Below are 19030 nucleotides of genomic sequence, written 5' to 3' on the forward strand. Positions count from 1 at the left end.
GGAGACAAGTCTCTCACAACCTCACGATGCAACAATCTTCCCCTGAGACAAGTCTCTCACAACCTCACGATGCAACATTCTACCCCATAGACAAGTCTCTCAGAACCTCACGATGCAACAATCTAACCCTGAGACAAGTCTCGCACAACCTCACGATGCAACAATCTACCCCTGAGACAACTCTCTCACAACCTCACGATGCAACAATCTACCCCTGAGACAAACCTCTCACAAACTCACGATGCAACATTCTACCCCTGAGGCAAGTCTCTCACAACCTCACGATGCAACAATCTACCCCAGAGACAAGTCTCTCACAACCTCACGATGCAACAATCTGCCCCGGAGACAAGTCTCTCACAACCTCACGATGCAACAATCTGCCCCGGAGACAAGTCTCTCACAACCTCACGATGCAACAATCTACCCCTGAGACAAGTCTCTCACAACCTCACGATGCAACAATCTACCCCGGAGACAAGTCTCTCACAACCTCACGATGCAACAATCTAACCCCAGAGACAAGTCTCTCGCAACCTCACGATGCAACAATCTGCCCCGGAGACAAGTCTCTCAGAACCTCACGATGCAACAATCTACCCCAGAGACAAGTCTCTCACAACCTCACGATGCAACATTCTACCCCTGAGACAAGTCTCTCACAACCTCACGATGCAACAATCTACCCCGGAGACAAGTCTCTCACAACCTCACGATGCAACATTCTACCTCAGAGACAAGTCTCTCACAACCTCACGATGCAACAATCTATCCCTGAGACAAGTCTCTCACAATCTCACGATGCAACAATCTACCCCAGAGACAAGTCTCTCACAACCTCACGATGCAACAATCTACCCCGGAGACAAGTCTCTCACAACCTCACGATGCAACAATCTAACCCCGGAGACAAGTCTCTCACAACTTCACGATGCAACAATCTAACCCTGAGACAAGTCTCGCACAACCTCACGATGCAACAATCTACCCCTGAGACAAGTCTCTCACAACCTCACGATGCAAAAATCTAGCCCAGAGACAAGTCTCTCACAACCTCACAATGCAACAATCTACCCCAGGAGACAAGTCTCTCACAACCTCACGATGCAACAATCTTCCCCTGAGACAAGTCTCTCACAACCTCACGATGCAACATTCTACCCCATAGACAAGTCTCTCAGAACCTCACGATGCAACAATCTAACCCTGAGACAAGTCTCGCACAACCTCACGATGCAACAATCTACCCCTGAGACAACTCTCTCACAACCTCACGATGCAACAATCTACCCCTGAGACAAACCTCTCACAAACTCACGATGCAACATTCTACCCCTGAGGCAAGTCTCTCACAACCTCACGATGCAACAATCTACCCCAGAGACAAGTCTCTCACAACCTCACGATGCAACAATCTGCCCCGGAGACAAGTCTCTCACAACCTCACGATGCAACAATCTGCCCCGGAGACAAGTCTCTCACAACCTCACGATGCAACAATCTACCCCTGAGACAAGTCTCTCACAACCTCACGATGCAACAATCTACCCCGGAGACAAGTCTCTCACAACCTCACGATGCAACAATCTAACCCCAGAGACAAGTCTCTCGCAACCTCACGATGCAACAATCTGCCCCGGAGACAAGTCTCTCAGAACCTCACGATGCAACAATCTACCCCAGAGACAAGTCTCTCACAACCTCACGATGCAACATTCTACCCCTGAGACAAGTCTCTCACAACCTCACGATGCAACAATCTACCCCGGAGACAAGTCTCTCACAACCTCACGATGCAACATTCTACCTCAGAGACAAGTCTCTCACAACCTCACGATGCAACAATCTATCCCTGAGACAAGTCTCTCACAATCTCACGATGCAACAATCTACCCCAGAGACAAGTCTCTCACAACCTCACGATGCAACAATCTACCCCGGAGACAAGTCTCTCACAACCTCACGATGCAACAATCTAACCCCGGAGACAAGTCTCTCACAACTTCACGATGCAACAATCTAACCCTGAGACAAGTCTCTCACAACCTCACGATGCAACAATCTACCCCGAGGACAAGTCTCTCACAACCTCACGATGCAACAATCTGCCCCGGAGACAAGTCTCTCAGAACCTCACGATGTAACAATCTACCCCAGAGACAAGTCTCTCACAACCTCACGATGCAACATTCTACCCCTGAGACAAGTCTCTCAGAACCTCACGATGCAACAATCTACCCCGTAGACAAGTCTCTCACAACCTCACGATGCAACATTCTACCCCAGAGACAAGTCTCTCACAACCTCACGATGCAACATTCTACCCCAGAGACAAGTCTCTCACAACCTCACGATGCAACATTCTACCCCTGAGACAACTCTCTTACAACCTCACGATGCAACAATCTAATCCCGGAGACAAGTCTCTCACAACCTCACGATGCAACAATCTAACCCCATAGACAAGTCTCTCACAACCTCACGATGCAACATTCTACCCCATAGACAAGTCTCTCAGAACCTCACGATGCAACAATCTAACCCTGAGACAAGTCTCGCACAACCTCACGATGCAACAATCTAACCCCGGAGACAAATCTCTCACAACCTCACGATGCAACATTCAATCCCGGAGACAAGTCTCTCACAACCTCACGATGCAACAATCTACCCCTGAGACAAACCTCTCACAAACTCACGATGCAACAATCTACCCCAGGAGACAAGTCTCTCACAACCTCACGATGCAACAATCTACCCCTGAGACAAGTCTCTCACAACCTCACGATGCAACATTCTACCCCTGAGACAAGTCTCTCACAACCTCACGATGCAACAATCTACCCCGGAGACAAGTCTCTCACAACCTCACGATGCAACATTCTACCCCAGAGACAAGTCTCTCACAACCTCACGATGCAACAATCTACCCCTGAGACAAGTCTCTCACAATCTCACGATGCAACAATCTACCCCAGAGACAAGTCTCTCACAACCTCACGATGCAACAATCTACCCCGGAGACAAGTCTCTCACAACCTCACGATGCAACAATCTGCCCCGGAGACAAGTCTCTCACAACCTCACGATGCAACAATCTACCCCTGAGACAAGTCTCTCACAACCTCACGATGCAACAATCTACCCCGGAGACAAGTCTCTCGCAACCTCACGATGCAACAATCTGCCCCGGAGACAAGTCTCTCAGAACCTCACGATGCAACATTCTACCCCAGAGACAAGTCTTTCACAACCTCACGATGCAACAATCTACCCTGAGGCAAGTCTCTCACAACCTCACGATGCAACAATCTACCCCTGAGACAACTCTCTTACAACCTCACGATGCAACAATCTAATCCCGGAGACAAGTTTCTCACAACCTCACGATGCAACAATCTAACCCCAGAGACAAGTCTCTCACAACCTCACGATGCAACATTCTACCCCATAGACAAGTCTCTCAGAACCTCACGATGCAACAATCTAACCCTGAGACAAGTCTCGCACAACCTCACGATGCAACAATCTAACCCCGGAGACAAATCTCTCACAACCTCACGATGCAACATTCAATCCCGGAGACAAGTCTCTCACAACCTCACGATGCAACAATCTACCCCTGAGACAAACCTCTCACAAACTCACGATGCAACAATCTACCCCAGGAGACAAGTCTCTCACAACCCCACGATGCAACAATCTACCCCTGAGACAAGTCTCTCACAACCTCACGATGCAACATTCTACCCCTGAGACAAGTCTCTCACAACCTCACGATGCAACAATCTACCCCGGAGACAAGTCTCTCACAACCTCACGATGCAACATTCTACCCCCGAGACAAGTCTCTCACAACCTCACGATGCAACAATCTACCCCGGAGACAAGTCTCTCACAACCTCACGATGCAACAATCTGCCCCGGAGACAAGTCTCTCACAACCTCACGATGCAACAATCTACCCCTGAGACAAGTCTCTCACAACCTCACGATGCAACAATCTACCCCGGAGACAAGTCTCTCGCAACCTCACGATGCAACAATCTGCCCCGGAGACAAGTCTCTCAGAACCTCACGATGCAACATTCTACCCCAGAGACAAGTCTCTCACAACCTCACGATGCAACAATCTACCCTGAGGCAAGTCTCTCACAACCTCACGATGCAACAATCTACCCCAGAGACAAGTCTCTCACAACCTCACGATGCAACAATCTACCCCAGAGACAAGCCTCTCAGAACCTCACGATGCAACATTCTACCCCAGAGACAAGTCTCTCACAACCTCACGATGCAACAATCTAACCCCATAGACAAGTCTCTCACAACCTCACGATGCAACAATCTACCCCAGAGACAAGTCTCTCAGAACCTCACGATGCAACAATCTACCACAGAGACAAGTCTCTCAGAACCTCACGATGCAACAATCTACCCTGAGACAAGTCTCTCACAACCTCACGATGCAACAATCTACCCCAGAGACAAGTCTCTCACAACCTCACGATGCAACAATCTGCCCCGGAGACAAGTCTCTCACAACCTCACGATGCAACAATCTGCCCCGGAGACAAGTCTCTCACAACCTCACGATGCAACAATCTACCCCGGAGACAAGTCTCTCACAACCTCACGATGCAACAATCTAACCCCAGAGACAAGTCTCTCGCAACCTCACGATGCAACAATCTGCCCCGGAGACAAGTCTCTCAGAACCTCACGATGCAACAATCTACCCCAGAGACAAGTCTCTCACAACCTCACGATGCAACATTCTACCCCTGAGACAAGTCTCTCACAACCTCACGATGCAACAATCTACCCCGGAGACAAGTCTCTCACAACCTCACGATGCAACATTCTACCCCAGAGACAAGTCTCTCACAACCTCACGATGCAACAATCTACCCCTGAGACAAGTCTCTCACAATCTCACGATGCAACATTCTACCCCAGAGACAAGTCTCTCACAACCTCACGATGCAACAATCTACCCCGGAGACAAGTCTCTCACAACCTCACGATGCAACAATCTAACCCCGGAGACAAGTCTCTCACAACTTCACGATGCAACAATCTAACCCTGAGACAAGTCTCTCACAACCTCACGATGCAACAATCTACCCCGAGGACAAGTCTCTCACAACCTCACGATGCAACAATCTGCCCCGGAGACAAGTCTCTCAGAACCTCACGATGTAACAATCTAACCCCAGAGACAAGTCTCTCACAACCTCACGATGCAACATTCTACCCCTGAGACAAGTCTCTCAGAACCTCACGATGCAACAATCTACCCCGGAGACAAGTCTCTCACAACCTCACGATGCAACATTCTACCCCAGAGACAAGTCTCTCACAACCTCACGATGCAACATTCTACCCCAGAGACAAGTCTCTCACAACCTCACGATGCAACATTCTACCCCTGAGACAACTCTCTTACAACCTCACGATGCAACAATCTAATCCCGGAGACAAGTCTCTCACAACCTCACGATGCAACAATCTAACCCCAGAGACAAGTCTCTCAGAACCTCACGATGCAACATTCTACCCCTGAGACAACTCTCTTACAACCTCACGATGCAACAATCTAATCCCGGAGACAAGTCTCTCGCAACCTCACGATGCAACAATCTGCCCCGGAGACATGTCTCTCAGAACCTCACGATGCAACATTCTACCCCTGAGACAACTCTCTTACAACCTCACGATGCAACAATCTAATCCCGGAGACAAGTCTCTCGCAACCTCACGATGCAACAATCTGCCCCGGAGACAAGTCTCTCAGAACCTCACGATGCAACATTCTACCCCAGAGACAAGTCTCTCACAACCTCACGATGCAACAATCTACCCTGAGGCAAGTCTCTCACAACCTCACGATGCAACAATCTACCCCAGAGACAAGTCTCTCACAACCTCACGATGCAACAATCTACCCCAGAGACAAGCCTCTCAGAACCTCACGATGCAACATTCTACCCCAGAGACAAGTCTCTCACAACCTCACGATGCAACAATCTAACCCCATAGACAAGTCTCTCACAACCTCACGATGCAACAATCTACCCCAGAGACAAGTCTCTCAGAACCTCACGATGCAACAATCTACCACAGAGACAAGTCTCTCAGAACCTCACGATGCAACAATCTACCCTGAGACAAGTCTCTCACAACCTCACGATGCAACAATCTACCCCAGAGACAAGTCTCTCACAACCTCACGATGCAACAATCTGCCCCGGAGACAAGTCTCTCACAACCTCACGATGCAACAATCTGCCCCGGAGACAAGTCTCTCACAACCTCACGATGCAACAATCTACCCCGGAGACAAGTCTCTCACAACCTCACGATGCAACAATCTAACCCCAGAGACAAGTCTCTCGCAACCTCACGATGCAACAATCTGCCCCGGAGACAAGTCTCTCAGAACCTCACGATGCAACAATCTACCCCAGAGACAAGTCTCTCACAACCTCACGATGCAACATTCTACCCCTGAGACAAGTCTCTCACAACCTCACGATGCAACAATCTACCCCGGAGACAAGTCTCTCACAACCTCACGATGCAACATTCTACCCCAGAGACAAGTCTCTCACAACCTCACGATGCAACAATCTACCCCTGAGACAAGTCTCTCACAATCTCACGATGCAACATTCTACCCCAGAGACAAGTCTCTCACAACCTCACGATGCAACAATCTACCCCGGAGACAAGTCTCTCACAACCTCACGATGCAACAATCTAACCCCGGAGACAAGTCTCTCACAACTTCACGATGCAACAATCTAACCCTGAGACAAGTCTCTCACAACCTCACGATGCAACAATCTACCCCGAGGACAAGTCTCTCACAACCTCACGATGCAACAATCTGCCCCGGAGACAAGTCTCTCAGAACCTCACGATGTAACAATCTAACCCCAGAGACAAGTCTCTCACAACCTCACGATGCAACATTCTACCCCTGAGACAAGTCTCTCAGAACCTCACGATGCAACAATCTACCCCGGAGACAAGTCTCTCACAACCTCACGATGCAACATTCTACCCCAGAGACAAGTCTCTCACAACCTCACGATGCAACATTCTACCCCAGAGACAAGTCTCTCACAACCTCACGATGCAACATTCTACCCCTGAGACAACTCTCTTACAACCTCACGATGCAACAATCTAATCCCGGAGACAAGTCTCTCACAACCTCACGATGCAACAATCTAACCCCAGAGACAAGTCTCTCACAACCTCACGATGCAACATTCTACCCCATAGACAAGTCTCTCAGAACCTCACGATGCAACAATCTAACCCTGAGACAAGTCTCGCACAACCTCACGATGCAACAATCTAACCCCGGAGACAAATCTCTCACAACCTCACGATGCAACATTCAATCCCGGAGACAAGTCTCTCACAACCTCACGATGCAACAATCTACCCCTGAGACAAACCTCTCACAAACTCACGATGCAACAATCTACCCCAGGAGACAAGTCTCTCACAACCTCACGATGCAACAATCTACCCCAGAGACAAGTCTCTCAGAACCTCACGATGCAACAATCTACCCCAGAGACAAGTCTCTCACAACCTCACGATGCAACAATCTACCCCTGAGACAAGTCTCTCACAACCTCACGATGCAACAATCTACCCCGGAGACAAGTCTCTCACAACCTCACGATGCAACATTCTACCCCAGAGACAAGTCTCTCACAACCTCACGATGCAACAATCTACCCCTGAGACAAGTCTCTCACAATCTCACGATGCAACAATCTACCCCAGAGACAAGTCTCTCACAACCTCACGATGCAACAATCTACCCCGGAGACAAGTCTCTCACAACCTCACGATGCAACAATCTAACCCCATAGACAAGTCTCTCACAACCTCACGATGCAACAATCTACCCCAGAGACAAGTCTCTCAGAACCTCACGATGCAACAATCTACCACAGAGACAAGTCTCTCAGAACCTCACGATGCAACAATCTACCCTGAGACAAGTCTCTCACAACCTCACGATGCAACAATCTACCCCAGAGACAAGTCTCTCACAACCTCACGATGCAACAATCTGCCCCGGAGACAAGTCTCTCACAACCTCACGATGCAACAATCTGCCCCGGAGACAAGTCTCTCACAACCTCACGATGCAACAATCTACCCCTGAGACAAGTCTCTCACAACCTCACGATGCAACAATCTACCCCGGAGACAAGTCTCACAACCTCACGATGCAACAATCTAACCCCAGAGACAAGTCTCTCGCAACCTCACGATGCAACAATCTGCCCCGGAGACAAGTCTCTCAGAACCTCACGATGCAACAATCTACCCCAGAGACAAGTCTCTCACAACCTCACGATGCAACATTCTACCCCTGAGACAAGTCTCTCACAACCTCACGATGCAACAATCTACCCCGGAGACAAGTCTCTCACAACCTCACGATGCAACATTCTACCCCAGAGACAAGTCTCTCACAACCTCACGATGCAACAATCTACCCCTGAGACAAGTCTCTCACAATCTCACGATGCAACAATCTACCCCAGAGACAAGTCTCTCACAACCTCACCATGCAACAATCTACCCCGGAGACAAGTCTCTCACAACCTCACGATGCAACAATCTAACCCCGGAGACAAGTCTCTCACAACTTCACGATGCAACAATCTAACCCTGAGACAAGTCTCTCACAACCTCACGATGCAACAATCTGCCCCGGAGACAAGTCTCTCAGAACCTCACGATGCAACAATCTACCCCGGAGACAAGTCTCTCAGAATCTCACGATGCAACAATCTACCACAGAGACAAACCTCTCACAACCTCACGATGCAACAATCTTCCCCTGAGACAAGTCTCTCACAACCTCACGATGCAACATTCTACCCCATAGACAAGTCTCTCAGAACCTCACGATGCAACAATCTAACCCTGAGACAAGTCTCGCACAACCTCACGATGCAACAATCTACCCCTGAGACAAGTCTCTCACAACCTCACGATGCAAAAATCTAGTCCAGAGACAAGTCTCTCACAACCTCACAATGCAACAATCTACCCCAGGAGACAAGTCTCTCACAACCTCACGATGCAACAATCTTCCCCTGAGACAAGTCTCTCACAACCTCACGATGCAACATTCTACCCCATAGACAAGTCTCTCAGAACCTCACGATGCAACAATCTAACCCTGAGACAAGTCTCGCACAACCTCACGATGCAACAATCTACCCCTGAGACAACTCTCTCACAACCTCACGATGCAACAATCTACCCCTGAGACAAACCTCTCACAAACTCACGATGCAACATTCTACCCCTGAGGCAAGTCTCTCACAACCTCACGATGCAACAATCTACCCCAGAGACAAGTCTCTCAGAACCTCACGATGCAACAATCTACCACAGAGACAAGTCTCTCACAACCTCACGATGCAACATTCTACCCCTGAGACAAGTCTCTCACAACCTCACAATGCAACAATCTACCCATGAGACAAACCTCTCACAACCTCACGATGTAACAATCTACCTCAGGAGACAAGTCTCTCACAACCTCACGATGCAACATTCTACCCCATAGACAAGTCTCTCAGAACCTCACGATGCAACAATCTAACCCTGAGACAAGTCTCGCACAACCTCACGATGCAACAATCTAACCCCGGAGACAAATCTCTCACAACCTCACGATGCAACATTCAATCCCGGAGACAAGTCTCTCACAGCTTCACGATGCAACAATCTACCCCTGAGACAAGTCTCTCACAACCTCACGATGCAACATTCTACCCCAGAGACAAGTCTCTCACAACCTCACGATGCAACAATCTACCCATAGGACAAGTCTCTCACAACCTCACGATGCAACAATCTAACCCCAAGACAAGTCTCTCACAACCTCACGATGCAACAATCTACCGCAGAGACAAGTCTCTCAAAACCTCACGATGCAACATTCTACCCCAGAGACAAGTCTCTCACAACCTGACGATGCAACAATCTACCCCAGAGACAAGTCTCTCACAACCTCACGATGCAACATTCTAACCCCAGAGACAAGTCTCTCACAACCTCACGATGCAACAATCTACCCCGGAGACAAGTCTCTCACAACCTCACGATGCAACAATCTACCCCAGAGACAAGTCTCTCAGAACCTCACGATGCAACAATCTAACCCCGGAGACAAGTCTCTCACAACCTCACGATGCAACAATCTACCCCAGAGACAAGTTTCTCACAACCTCACGATGCAACATTCTACCCCAGAGACAAGTCTCTCACAACCTCTCGATGCAACAATCTACCCCAGAGACAAGTCTCTCACAACCTCACGATGCAACAATCTACCCCGGACACAAGTCTCTCACAACCTCACGATGCAACAATCTACCCCAGAGACAAGTCTCTCACAACCTCACGATGCAACATTCTACCCCAGAGACAAGTCTTTCACAACGTCATGATGCAACAATCTACCCCTGAGACAAGTCTCTCACAACCTCACGATGCAACAATCTACCCATAGGACAAGTCTCTCACAACCTCACGATGCAACAATCTAACCCCAAGACAAGTCTCTCACAACCTCACGATGCAACAATCTACCACAGAGACAAGTCTCTCACAACCTCACGATGCAACATTCTACCCCTGAGACAAGTCTCTCACAACCTCACGATGCAACATTTTACCCCTGAGACAAGTCTCTCACAACCTCACGATGCAACATTTTACCCCGGAGACAAATCTCTCACAACCTCACGATGCAACATTCTACCCCGGAGACAAGTCTCTCACAACCTCACGATGCAACATTTTACCCCGGAGACAAATCCACGCGACCACGGGGAGAACGTGTAGACTCCAAATATACAACACGTCACGGTCGGGATTTACCTGGCACTTGCACAAGGGCTAATTTTCACCACACTGTCGCCATGTCAGATGTTCCGTCCGGCACTGAAAATCAATGTTAGAAATTGTATTTATTGTTAAAAAGGTTTACACGAGTTTGAGACGTGATTTGACTACTTTTTTAATGAGTGGGCTTGGGCAGGATGAAGATGAGAACACGACCGGCCAAGATACACATTCACCGTGGAGATTAAATCAGTAATTTGCAGGTGCCTGGATAGATTCTTGCATTGCAGGACCATGAGGGATGGTGACAGCTTGGGATGTCCCTGATCCAGTTGTAGATCGATCATGGCTTATTATTAATATGTGGCCAACGCTCTTAAACCTCTCTCACTGCCTCTGTCCACCCAGCAGTGTGAGGCGCCACGGTGGCTAGGAGATGTTAACTACCTCGCCTGATATACAGGAGGTCGTGGATTCAATCCTGACCCTGACGCCTGCTGTATATGCTCTCCCCGTGGTCACCTGGATTTTTCTCCGGGTCCTTCGGTGTTTCCCTCCACATTTTTAGAAGCATGCGTGTTAGAGTGTTCGTCTGCTGTACATTTCCATGTGATAAGCCGCTTCGTTGAGCTATCATTTGTGGCCGGGTCGCTATCGAAAAAGAGCAATGTAGCTCAGTGGGCCTTGCCTGGTAAAATACAAAAAATACTTTTAGTTGAATTCACCACCCTGTTTTTTCTCGCCCGATCCCCCAGGGCTTCGGTAGGCGAGCCCGGGCCTGACCAGAGCAAGCTGGCGAACGCCAGCACCGAGCTTAGCCCCGAGTGCCGTGAGCTGCTCGGCGTCTACCACCACACCTTGGACGACGACGACAAGGTGGACCTCGATCTCATCCTGCACCTCCTCAACCAGATCTGCCAGAGCCCCAGCGATGGTGGGTGCCATCCACCGCGCCCCGGCCGGACGACGGCGGCGATGGTGATGGTGATGATGGTGGTGGTGATGGTGGTGGTGGTGATGGTGGTGGTGATGGTGGTGGTGGTGGTGACGGTGGTGACGGTGGTGATGGTGATGGTGATGATGGTGGTGGTGGTGGTGATGATGGTGGTGGTGATGGTGGTGGTGATGATGGTGGTGATGGTGATGATGGTGGTGGTGATGGTGGTGATGATGGTGGTGGTGGTGATGATGGTGGTGGTGATGGTGGTGGTGATGATGGTGGTGGTGATGATGGTGGTGATGGTGACGGTGGTGACAGTGGTGATGATGATGATGGCGGCGGCGATGATGATGATGATGGTGGTGGTGGTGGCGGTGATCGTTATTATTATGATGGGAATGATTTGCTGTTGACACAACTGCCCTCCATCACGCTGCGAGCGTCTCGGAGCGATTTGCACTTTTCACTGGTGACATCTCAACAAGACTTTTGAAAGGGCAACCCCCCCCCACCAGTGGCAGCTGTCCCTGTGCGCCACGAGGTGACACGGCACCTGGCCTGTAAGCGGGGCATTAGTCTGGCCAACAAGAGGCAATGATCACCGCTTTGTATAATCCCAGAGAAGCAATTTGCAAGGGTGTTTTTAAAGTCTACAAATAATCATCATAACACCGGCATGCAGTTGGAGAACATCTCTGCTGTATAGCTGGAGAAAGGAAGTGCTGTGGTTCCCCAGGCAGCGGCGGATCCAAGCCAGCACTTGGATCAATTCATGTTCACGTGTTATGAAGAAGAGCTGTTGCCTGAAACGTCGCCTATTTCATGTTTGATGGCCACGTACTGAATAGACTTTTCAAGAGTAATCACGCCTTCAAATGACAGACAGACAGAGAGAACTTGTGCATTGACTCTTTCAACCTCAGCTGATAGAGCTTTAAACAAATACCGTTGAGCTCTTTGCTGATGTTTGTTGTTGGTGCTGCTGGTGCTGCTGTTGTTCAGGAGCTGTGCTGATTTTTCTGCCGGGCTACGATGAGATCATCGCGCTGCGGGACCTCATTCTCTGGGACGACAAAAGATTTGCGTGGCAGAGCCACAAGTGAGTACGCTTTACCCACCTTCCCGACTCTGATGGGTGGCCTGCCGCTGCGGACGTGCGTGCGTACGCGTCTGGGAGGAGGTACGGGCTCGTGTCCTACATACAGCTCGGCGGCGTTTTTTGGCCCTGTTAGCCGCCCGCCTGCACGCATGGCCATTGGCGCTCGTACCGTGCGTACGAGGGGCCCTTGACGACGGCGATCGTCATCGTCGTCGTTTTCTGACTGTGAGCGCCTTGTGAAGGTTGCCACCTCGCACGCGGAAACATTTCTCTCAACTCTCTCGGCGACCGCGAGACCCTTCTTCCGTTCAGCTCCGTCCGTGATATTTTACCGAAGAACTCTGCTCGAGAACGCTCCTAGTTGCGTCCCATTGGTCAGATTGCTCGTGGACATTTTTTTTTTATCATCGAGGCAAAGAACGGGGCCCGTCGCGTCTCACTGCGACGCGCGTAGTACACACCGTCAACGTCAACTAAACCGGTTGTGAAAAGCAAGAGGGTAGAAAGATGGGGAGCAGTCCCGCTGCCCCAAACCAGACTGGTCCCCACTGAAAGGGGTAAATTGTTCACTTGATTCGCTGCCTTGACCCGGCTTCTTGCATTTGCAAATTGCGCGTATTACGAAATAAGATGGAGCGGGTAGGAGGGTGCGACGTTCACCTCCCTGGCCTCGTGAATGCAGGAGGTCGTGGGTTCGATGCCGACCTTGTGACCCCTGCTGCGTATTTGGAGTCTGCGTGTGTCTCTCTCTTCCGCGTGGTCGCGTGGAATTTTCTCCGGGGTCCTCCGGTTTTTCCCTCCGCGTTTAAAATCACCGTCACGCGTTCGGAGCATTTGGCCGCAGCGTGTTCCCGCGCGATAAGCCACTTTGCCGAGCTGCCCTTTGCTTTTAAGTAAGAGCTGCATAAGCTCAGTGGGCCTTGCCTGGTGAAATAAAAAAAATAGTTTAGTTTAGACGTCGCCCAGCAGCTCACCGCTCGTTTGCAGAGGTTCACGTTTTGGGAATCCAGCGGCCCGCCCCGCTTGAGCCGCTACTCGTCGGCCGCCGGTCGGCGCTAAAGAGCTCTGTCGCTTGTTGTGGCAGGTACCACGTGTTCACCCTCCACTCCAACATGCAGACGTGTGACCAGAGGAGAGTTCTCAGGAGCGTGCCGCCGGGAACCCGCAAAATTGTGCGTATTTTATAATGTTGTCTCCTCTTCTAGCCTTGGTCGCTCCCATGTTGGTCCACCGGGGTGGGAGCAGGACGGCGGTAACGCGCGTGCCTCACAGCGAGAAGAGCCTGGGTTCGACTCCCGACTCAACCCCCGGTCGTGCATTGGGTTTCCTCCGGGTTGTCGGAGGCTTTTCTCCCGTAGCAAAAACAACAAAAAAACTTGCACACCAAACTCTTTGGTTCTATTCGGTAAAGCCACGTTAAAAAAAACAACAACAAAAAATAATAAAAAATTCACGACGTTTCGGCCCACAACACAAGTGGCCTTCATCAGGTGAAGGGAGCAGACTGTCTAGAGGTCAGCGGTGTCCTCTAGACAGTCTGCTCCCTTCACCTGATGAGGGCCACTTGTGTTGTGGCCCGAAACGTCGTGAATTTTTATTTTAATTTTTTGTTGTTGTTTTTTAACGCGACTTTACCGAATAGAACCAAAGAGTATGGATCCTTGCAGTCACGAAAGCTTTAAATCTAGAATCGATAACCTGCACACCGTGTTACCGGTATTGGGCAAACATCCAAACACTTGTTGTCAGCGGTGTCCTCTAGAGAGTCTGCTCCCTTCACCTGATGAGGGCCACTTGTGTTGTCAGCGGTGTCCTCTAGACAGTCTGCTCCCTTCACCTGATGAGGGCCACTTGTGTTGTACACCGGTGTCCTCTAGACAGTCTGCTCCCTTCACCTGATGAGGGCCACTTGTGTTGTCAGCGGTGTCCTCTAGACAGTCTGCTCCCTTCACCTGATGAGGGCCACTTGTGTTGTCAGCGGTGACCTCTAGAGAGTCTGCTCCCTTCACCTGATGAGGGCCACTTGTGTTGTCAGCGGTGTCCTCTAGACAGTCTGCTCCCTTCACCTGATGAGGGCCACTTGTGTTGTCAGCGGTGTCCTCTAGACAGTCTGCTCCCTTCACCTGATGAGGGCCACTTGTGTTGTCAGCGGTGACCTCTAGAGAGTCTGCTCCCTTCACCTGATGAGGGCCACTTGTGTTGTCAGCGGTGTCCTCTAGACAGTCTGCTCCCTTCACCTGATGAGGGCCACTTGTGTTGTCAGCGGTGTCCTCTAGACAGTCTGCTCCCTTCACCTGATGAGGGCCACTTGTGTTGTGGCCCGAAACGTCGTGAAATTTTCTTTTAATTTTTTGTTGTTTTTTTTAACGTGACTTTTACCGAATAGAACCAAAGAGTGTGGATCCTTGCAGTCCACGAAAGCTTCGAATCTAGAATCGATAACCTGCACACTGTGTTACCGGTATTGGGCAAACATCCAAACGCTTGCAACAAAAATTAACCTTGCGAACGATTCAATTGGAATTGCGCACAGCGGCGGCGGCGACATCGCGCCCCTACTGCAGAAACGCTCACGAACGACAGTGGAGAAAGCCAGCGAGGCCTTTCCAGGGTAAAGCAGCGTAAATAATAATAATAACACATTGAGCTCGAATGTTCAAAGTCTGTTCAAAGTTTGTTGAACTGATTTGTTTTATTTGCGTGCGTGCAGTTGGGGTAGATTCATTAACTCACAGACTGCTTAATTTTGGAATGAAGAACGCGAAGCAACATCGCCGCTTAACTGGTATATACAAATTTCCGTTTTTCGGTACGCCCCAGCGTACACCTTGAGCCACAAGTGGACAGCTGCCACCGGGGGGGGGGTCCCTTGGCTACATCTCAGCAGGACTTTGGAACGATTGAGATGAAATGCGATGTCGGCCGCTGTGAGTTGCTGAGGCTTCTAAGCAATGCCCTGTACGTGCAAATCCATGAAGTCTTCGTCAGAATAACCGAGTCACCTGACTCCTGACTTCTTAAGCAGGTGTTAGACCGCATCCATTATTTTTCGTCTCCCCTCCTCTTTTCCGAACATAGATGGACTCGTCCATCTGAAGAAACTTGTCAAATCGCTCTCCGTGGTGCTAACGTTAAAAAATACGCCACTTTTTTCAAATTTTCTTGTTGTGGTTTTCACACCTGATGATGATTGCTTGTGTTGCAGTCGAAACGTCGTGAGAATTTTATCGTTTTATATTTTTATTATTCAATTGTTTCCCTTCTACATTACTTTACCGAAAGAACCAAGAATATGAATCCCTGCAGTCACGGAAGCTTTAAATCAAAATGTAGGTGTCATAGATGTTGAACTTCTTTCGCGCCATACGTAGCCAACCGCACTAATTGGACAACATGCGTTTGTAAAAAAAAAAACGAGAATTAAATTTAGATTTAAAACAACAGATACTGTGTATAACAACAGTTTGGTTAAAATGATAGTTTTTCATTACGGGCGGTCCTCGACCTACAAACATCCGCACTTAGGAACACCCCACATTGACGAATATCCGCACTTACGAACACCCGCACTTACGAACCGCATTCCGTGAAACATAAATGTTTCTAACATCGACTTCGAAACGTGAACTCGTGCTTGCAAACTGAACCACGGGACCATTTTGTTCGGCGGTGCGGCGATCCTGTCTAGATTTAGAAGATTGTTTTCACGGTGATGAACGTGTGCGTGTGTGTGCGTGTGTGTGTGTGTGCGTGTGTGTGTGTGTGTTTGTGCGTGTGCGTGTGTATGTGTGTGTGTATGTGTGTGTGTGTGTATGTGTGTGTATGTATGTGTGTGTGTGTGCGTGTGTGTGTGTATGTGTGTATGTGTGTGTATGTGTGTATGTGCGTGTGTGTGTGTGTATGTGTGTGTGTATGTGTGTGTATGTGTGTGTGTGTGTATGTGTATGTGTGTATGTGTGTGTGTATGTGTGTGTATGTGTGTGTATGTGTGTGTGTGTGTATGTGTGTGTGCGTGCGGGCTGGAGGCGGTCACAGCTCGCTCTGTCCCTTTTCATTTTCTGTTTTAACCCCCAAACCCCGTCGCAAGATCCTGTCGACGAATATAGCGGAGGGCGGCATCGCGTTGAACGACGTGGTGTTCGTGATCGACTCGGGGAAAGTGAAGGAGGTGCTGACACACGCGTGCAGAGAGCGCGTGCACGCACACACACGCGCACACACGCGCGCATCAGCGACGGAACGCTCTTCCACGAGATATCAGGGATCCCTGAATCTGTGTACATTTTTTTAGATGCCCCTCAAGACCTATTTATACGCTTCCGCTTATTACATTTTTTGTTCATTTAGCTAATTATTTTAAAAAATGTATTTATAATATTCTGTTCATGCTGAGTGTCTGCTGCTGCTGCTGCATCTTGTACAGCAGCAGCCTCAACATTTTTGGCACCAGGGACCGGTTTCGTGGAAGACAATTTTTTTTCACTTGGGGGGCGGTCACGCTGCCGTGCGCCGGCTAGCCCATTCGCCGCTAGCAGCAAGAGGTTCACGGTTCGAATCCGGCAGGCGCCACCCTGGCTATCGCCGCGAATGTTTTAACGATCCGATACGTTTCCACTGCGCGTGCGTCTGCTTCGGTGGAATGTTAAAGACCCCGTGACGTCATTCGAGATGAGTAGGCCATTGTGTACCGGCTTCACCGGCCATTTTTTTAATATCACCCCCCCCCCTCCTCCTCCCCCCAGCCAGTGCAGATTATTACTCAATTGGGTTCATAATAAGGTTTTTTGGATTTAAATTTCGATTTAAAGCTTTCGTGACTGCAATGATTCATCTTCTTTGGTTCTTTCGGTAAAGTCACCACCACGTAGAATGAGAATAAAATAATAAATTGATAAAATAAAATAACACAATAATAATATTCTAACACGACGTTTCGGCCACAACACAAGCGGCCTTCATCAGGTGAAGGGGACGAGACTGTCTGGTAGGAAGTCTGATTTTTTCCGATATAACAAGGAAATAATATTGGTCGCGAAAGCCCACGTGTTAAACTACTCAAATTGGGGTAGCAATATCGTCCCACCCCCCCCACCCCCCCCCCTATTGCGAATACTTAGCAGGACCCTCCTGAGACAAAGAGTTTTATGAGACTGGGTGGCGATTCCCCCCCGGGTGAACAAGCAAAATAATAAATGATGGCTATAATTTTCGGAGAGATAAGCGGGGGTGGTAATGTTTGGCCGCTGGTTGGGTGACCGTGCGTCCGTCCTGCCCTGCAGAAATCGTACGACGCGCTCGCCTCGGCCACCATGCTCAAGACGGTCTGGATTTCCCAGGCCAGCAGCCTCCAGAGGAGCGGCAGGTATGGGTTTTCACGGGCGTGCATCAACACTGTTGGCACCTCCGATTAGCGAGAGAATGTCAACTATACACACGTACATAAATGCATCGTCTCTCGACGTCATCTCATCTGGTACAAGGTGACTCGTCACCGAGTGGGCTGTCGGTAGCTCCCAACACGACCGTTTGCATAGTTCCCCGGCTGTAAGCGCGTCGGGGCAAAAGAGATGATGGGAGTGTGAATTCTGTAGCGAAAAAGTGCAAGGGGAGAAGCAAAGTGGGTGAGCGTTGTTAGTGAGGTGAGTGGGTGAGTGAGTGAGTGAATGCGTCGTAGTGTCGGGGTTTAGCACTACGCTGCGCTACGAACCCGGCCACCCTGGTTCGATTCCCGCTCGCGGTCAACCGCGGCGACGGTCATCTAAACCGTTCCTGCGCCGGGCGTGGCGTCGGCCACCCGCCTCCCCCTGAGCCGCAATGCCGGGCCCTTCGTAGGTGCCCCGCTAGCGGCGCTTGTTCCCGCGGTCTGTTAAAGGCCGTACGGGGGGGGGGGGGGCAGGATGTTTACATTTCTGTCACGAGGACACGACACGCCACGAACCGAGCGACCTGGGGTTTTTCGTCGCCGTGCTTTGCGACTCAGTTGGGGAATCTTCGTGTTGGCGTGACCTGCTGCGCTCGCGAGCGGTGGGACACGGCGGCGTCGACAGAGACGGAGGCACCGGTCCCGTGGGACGCGTCCACGGCGCGAT

At 50.0% G+C, this 19030-nt stretch overlaps 1 protein-coding gene across 1 annotated transcript in view; it reads left to right on the top strand.

The window, feature by feature from the left end:
- LOC142911325 (3'-5' RNA helicase YTHDC2-like) overlaps window positions 1–19030 on the top strand; it is a 168901-nt gene that overhangs the window by 129804 nt on the left and 20067 nt on the right. Inside the window, exons 12-16 of the mRNA XM_076060316.1 lie at window positions 11658–11836; window positions 12845–12941; window positions 14026–14113; window positions 17029–17109; window positions 18221–18303. Coding sequence (XP_075916431.1) covers window positions 11658–11836; window positions 12845–12941; window positions 14026–14113; window positions 17029–17109; window positions 18221–18303 — 528 coding nt within the window. The remainder of the gene's footprint in view (window positions 1–11657; window positions 11837–12844; window positions 12942–14025; window positions 14114–17028; window positions 17110–18220; window positions 18304–19030) is intronic.

The sequence above is a fragment of the Petromyzon marinus genome, unplaced genomic scaffold (genome assembly GCF_048934315.1).
Source record: "Petromyzon marinus isolate PM22_M1 ecotype Great Lakes invasive population unplaced genomic scaffold, UKy_Petmar_22M1.pri1.0 PM_G_Scaffold_18, whole genome shotgun sequence".
In the NCBI taxonomy this organism is placed as follows: Eukaryota; Metazoa; Chordata; class Hyperoartia; order Petromyzontiformes; family Petromyzontidae; genus Petromyzon; species Petromyzon marinus.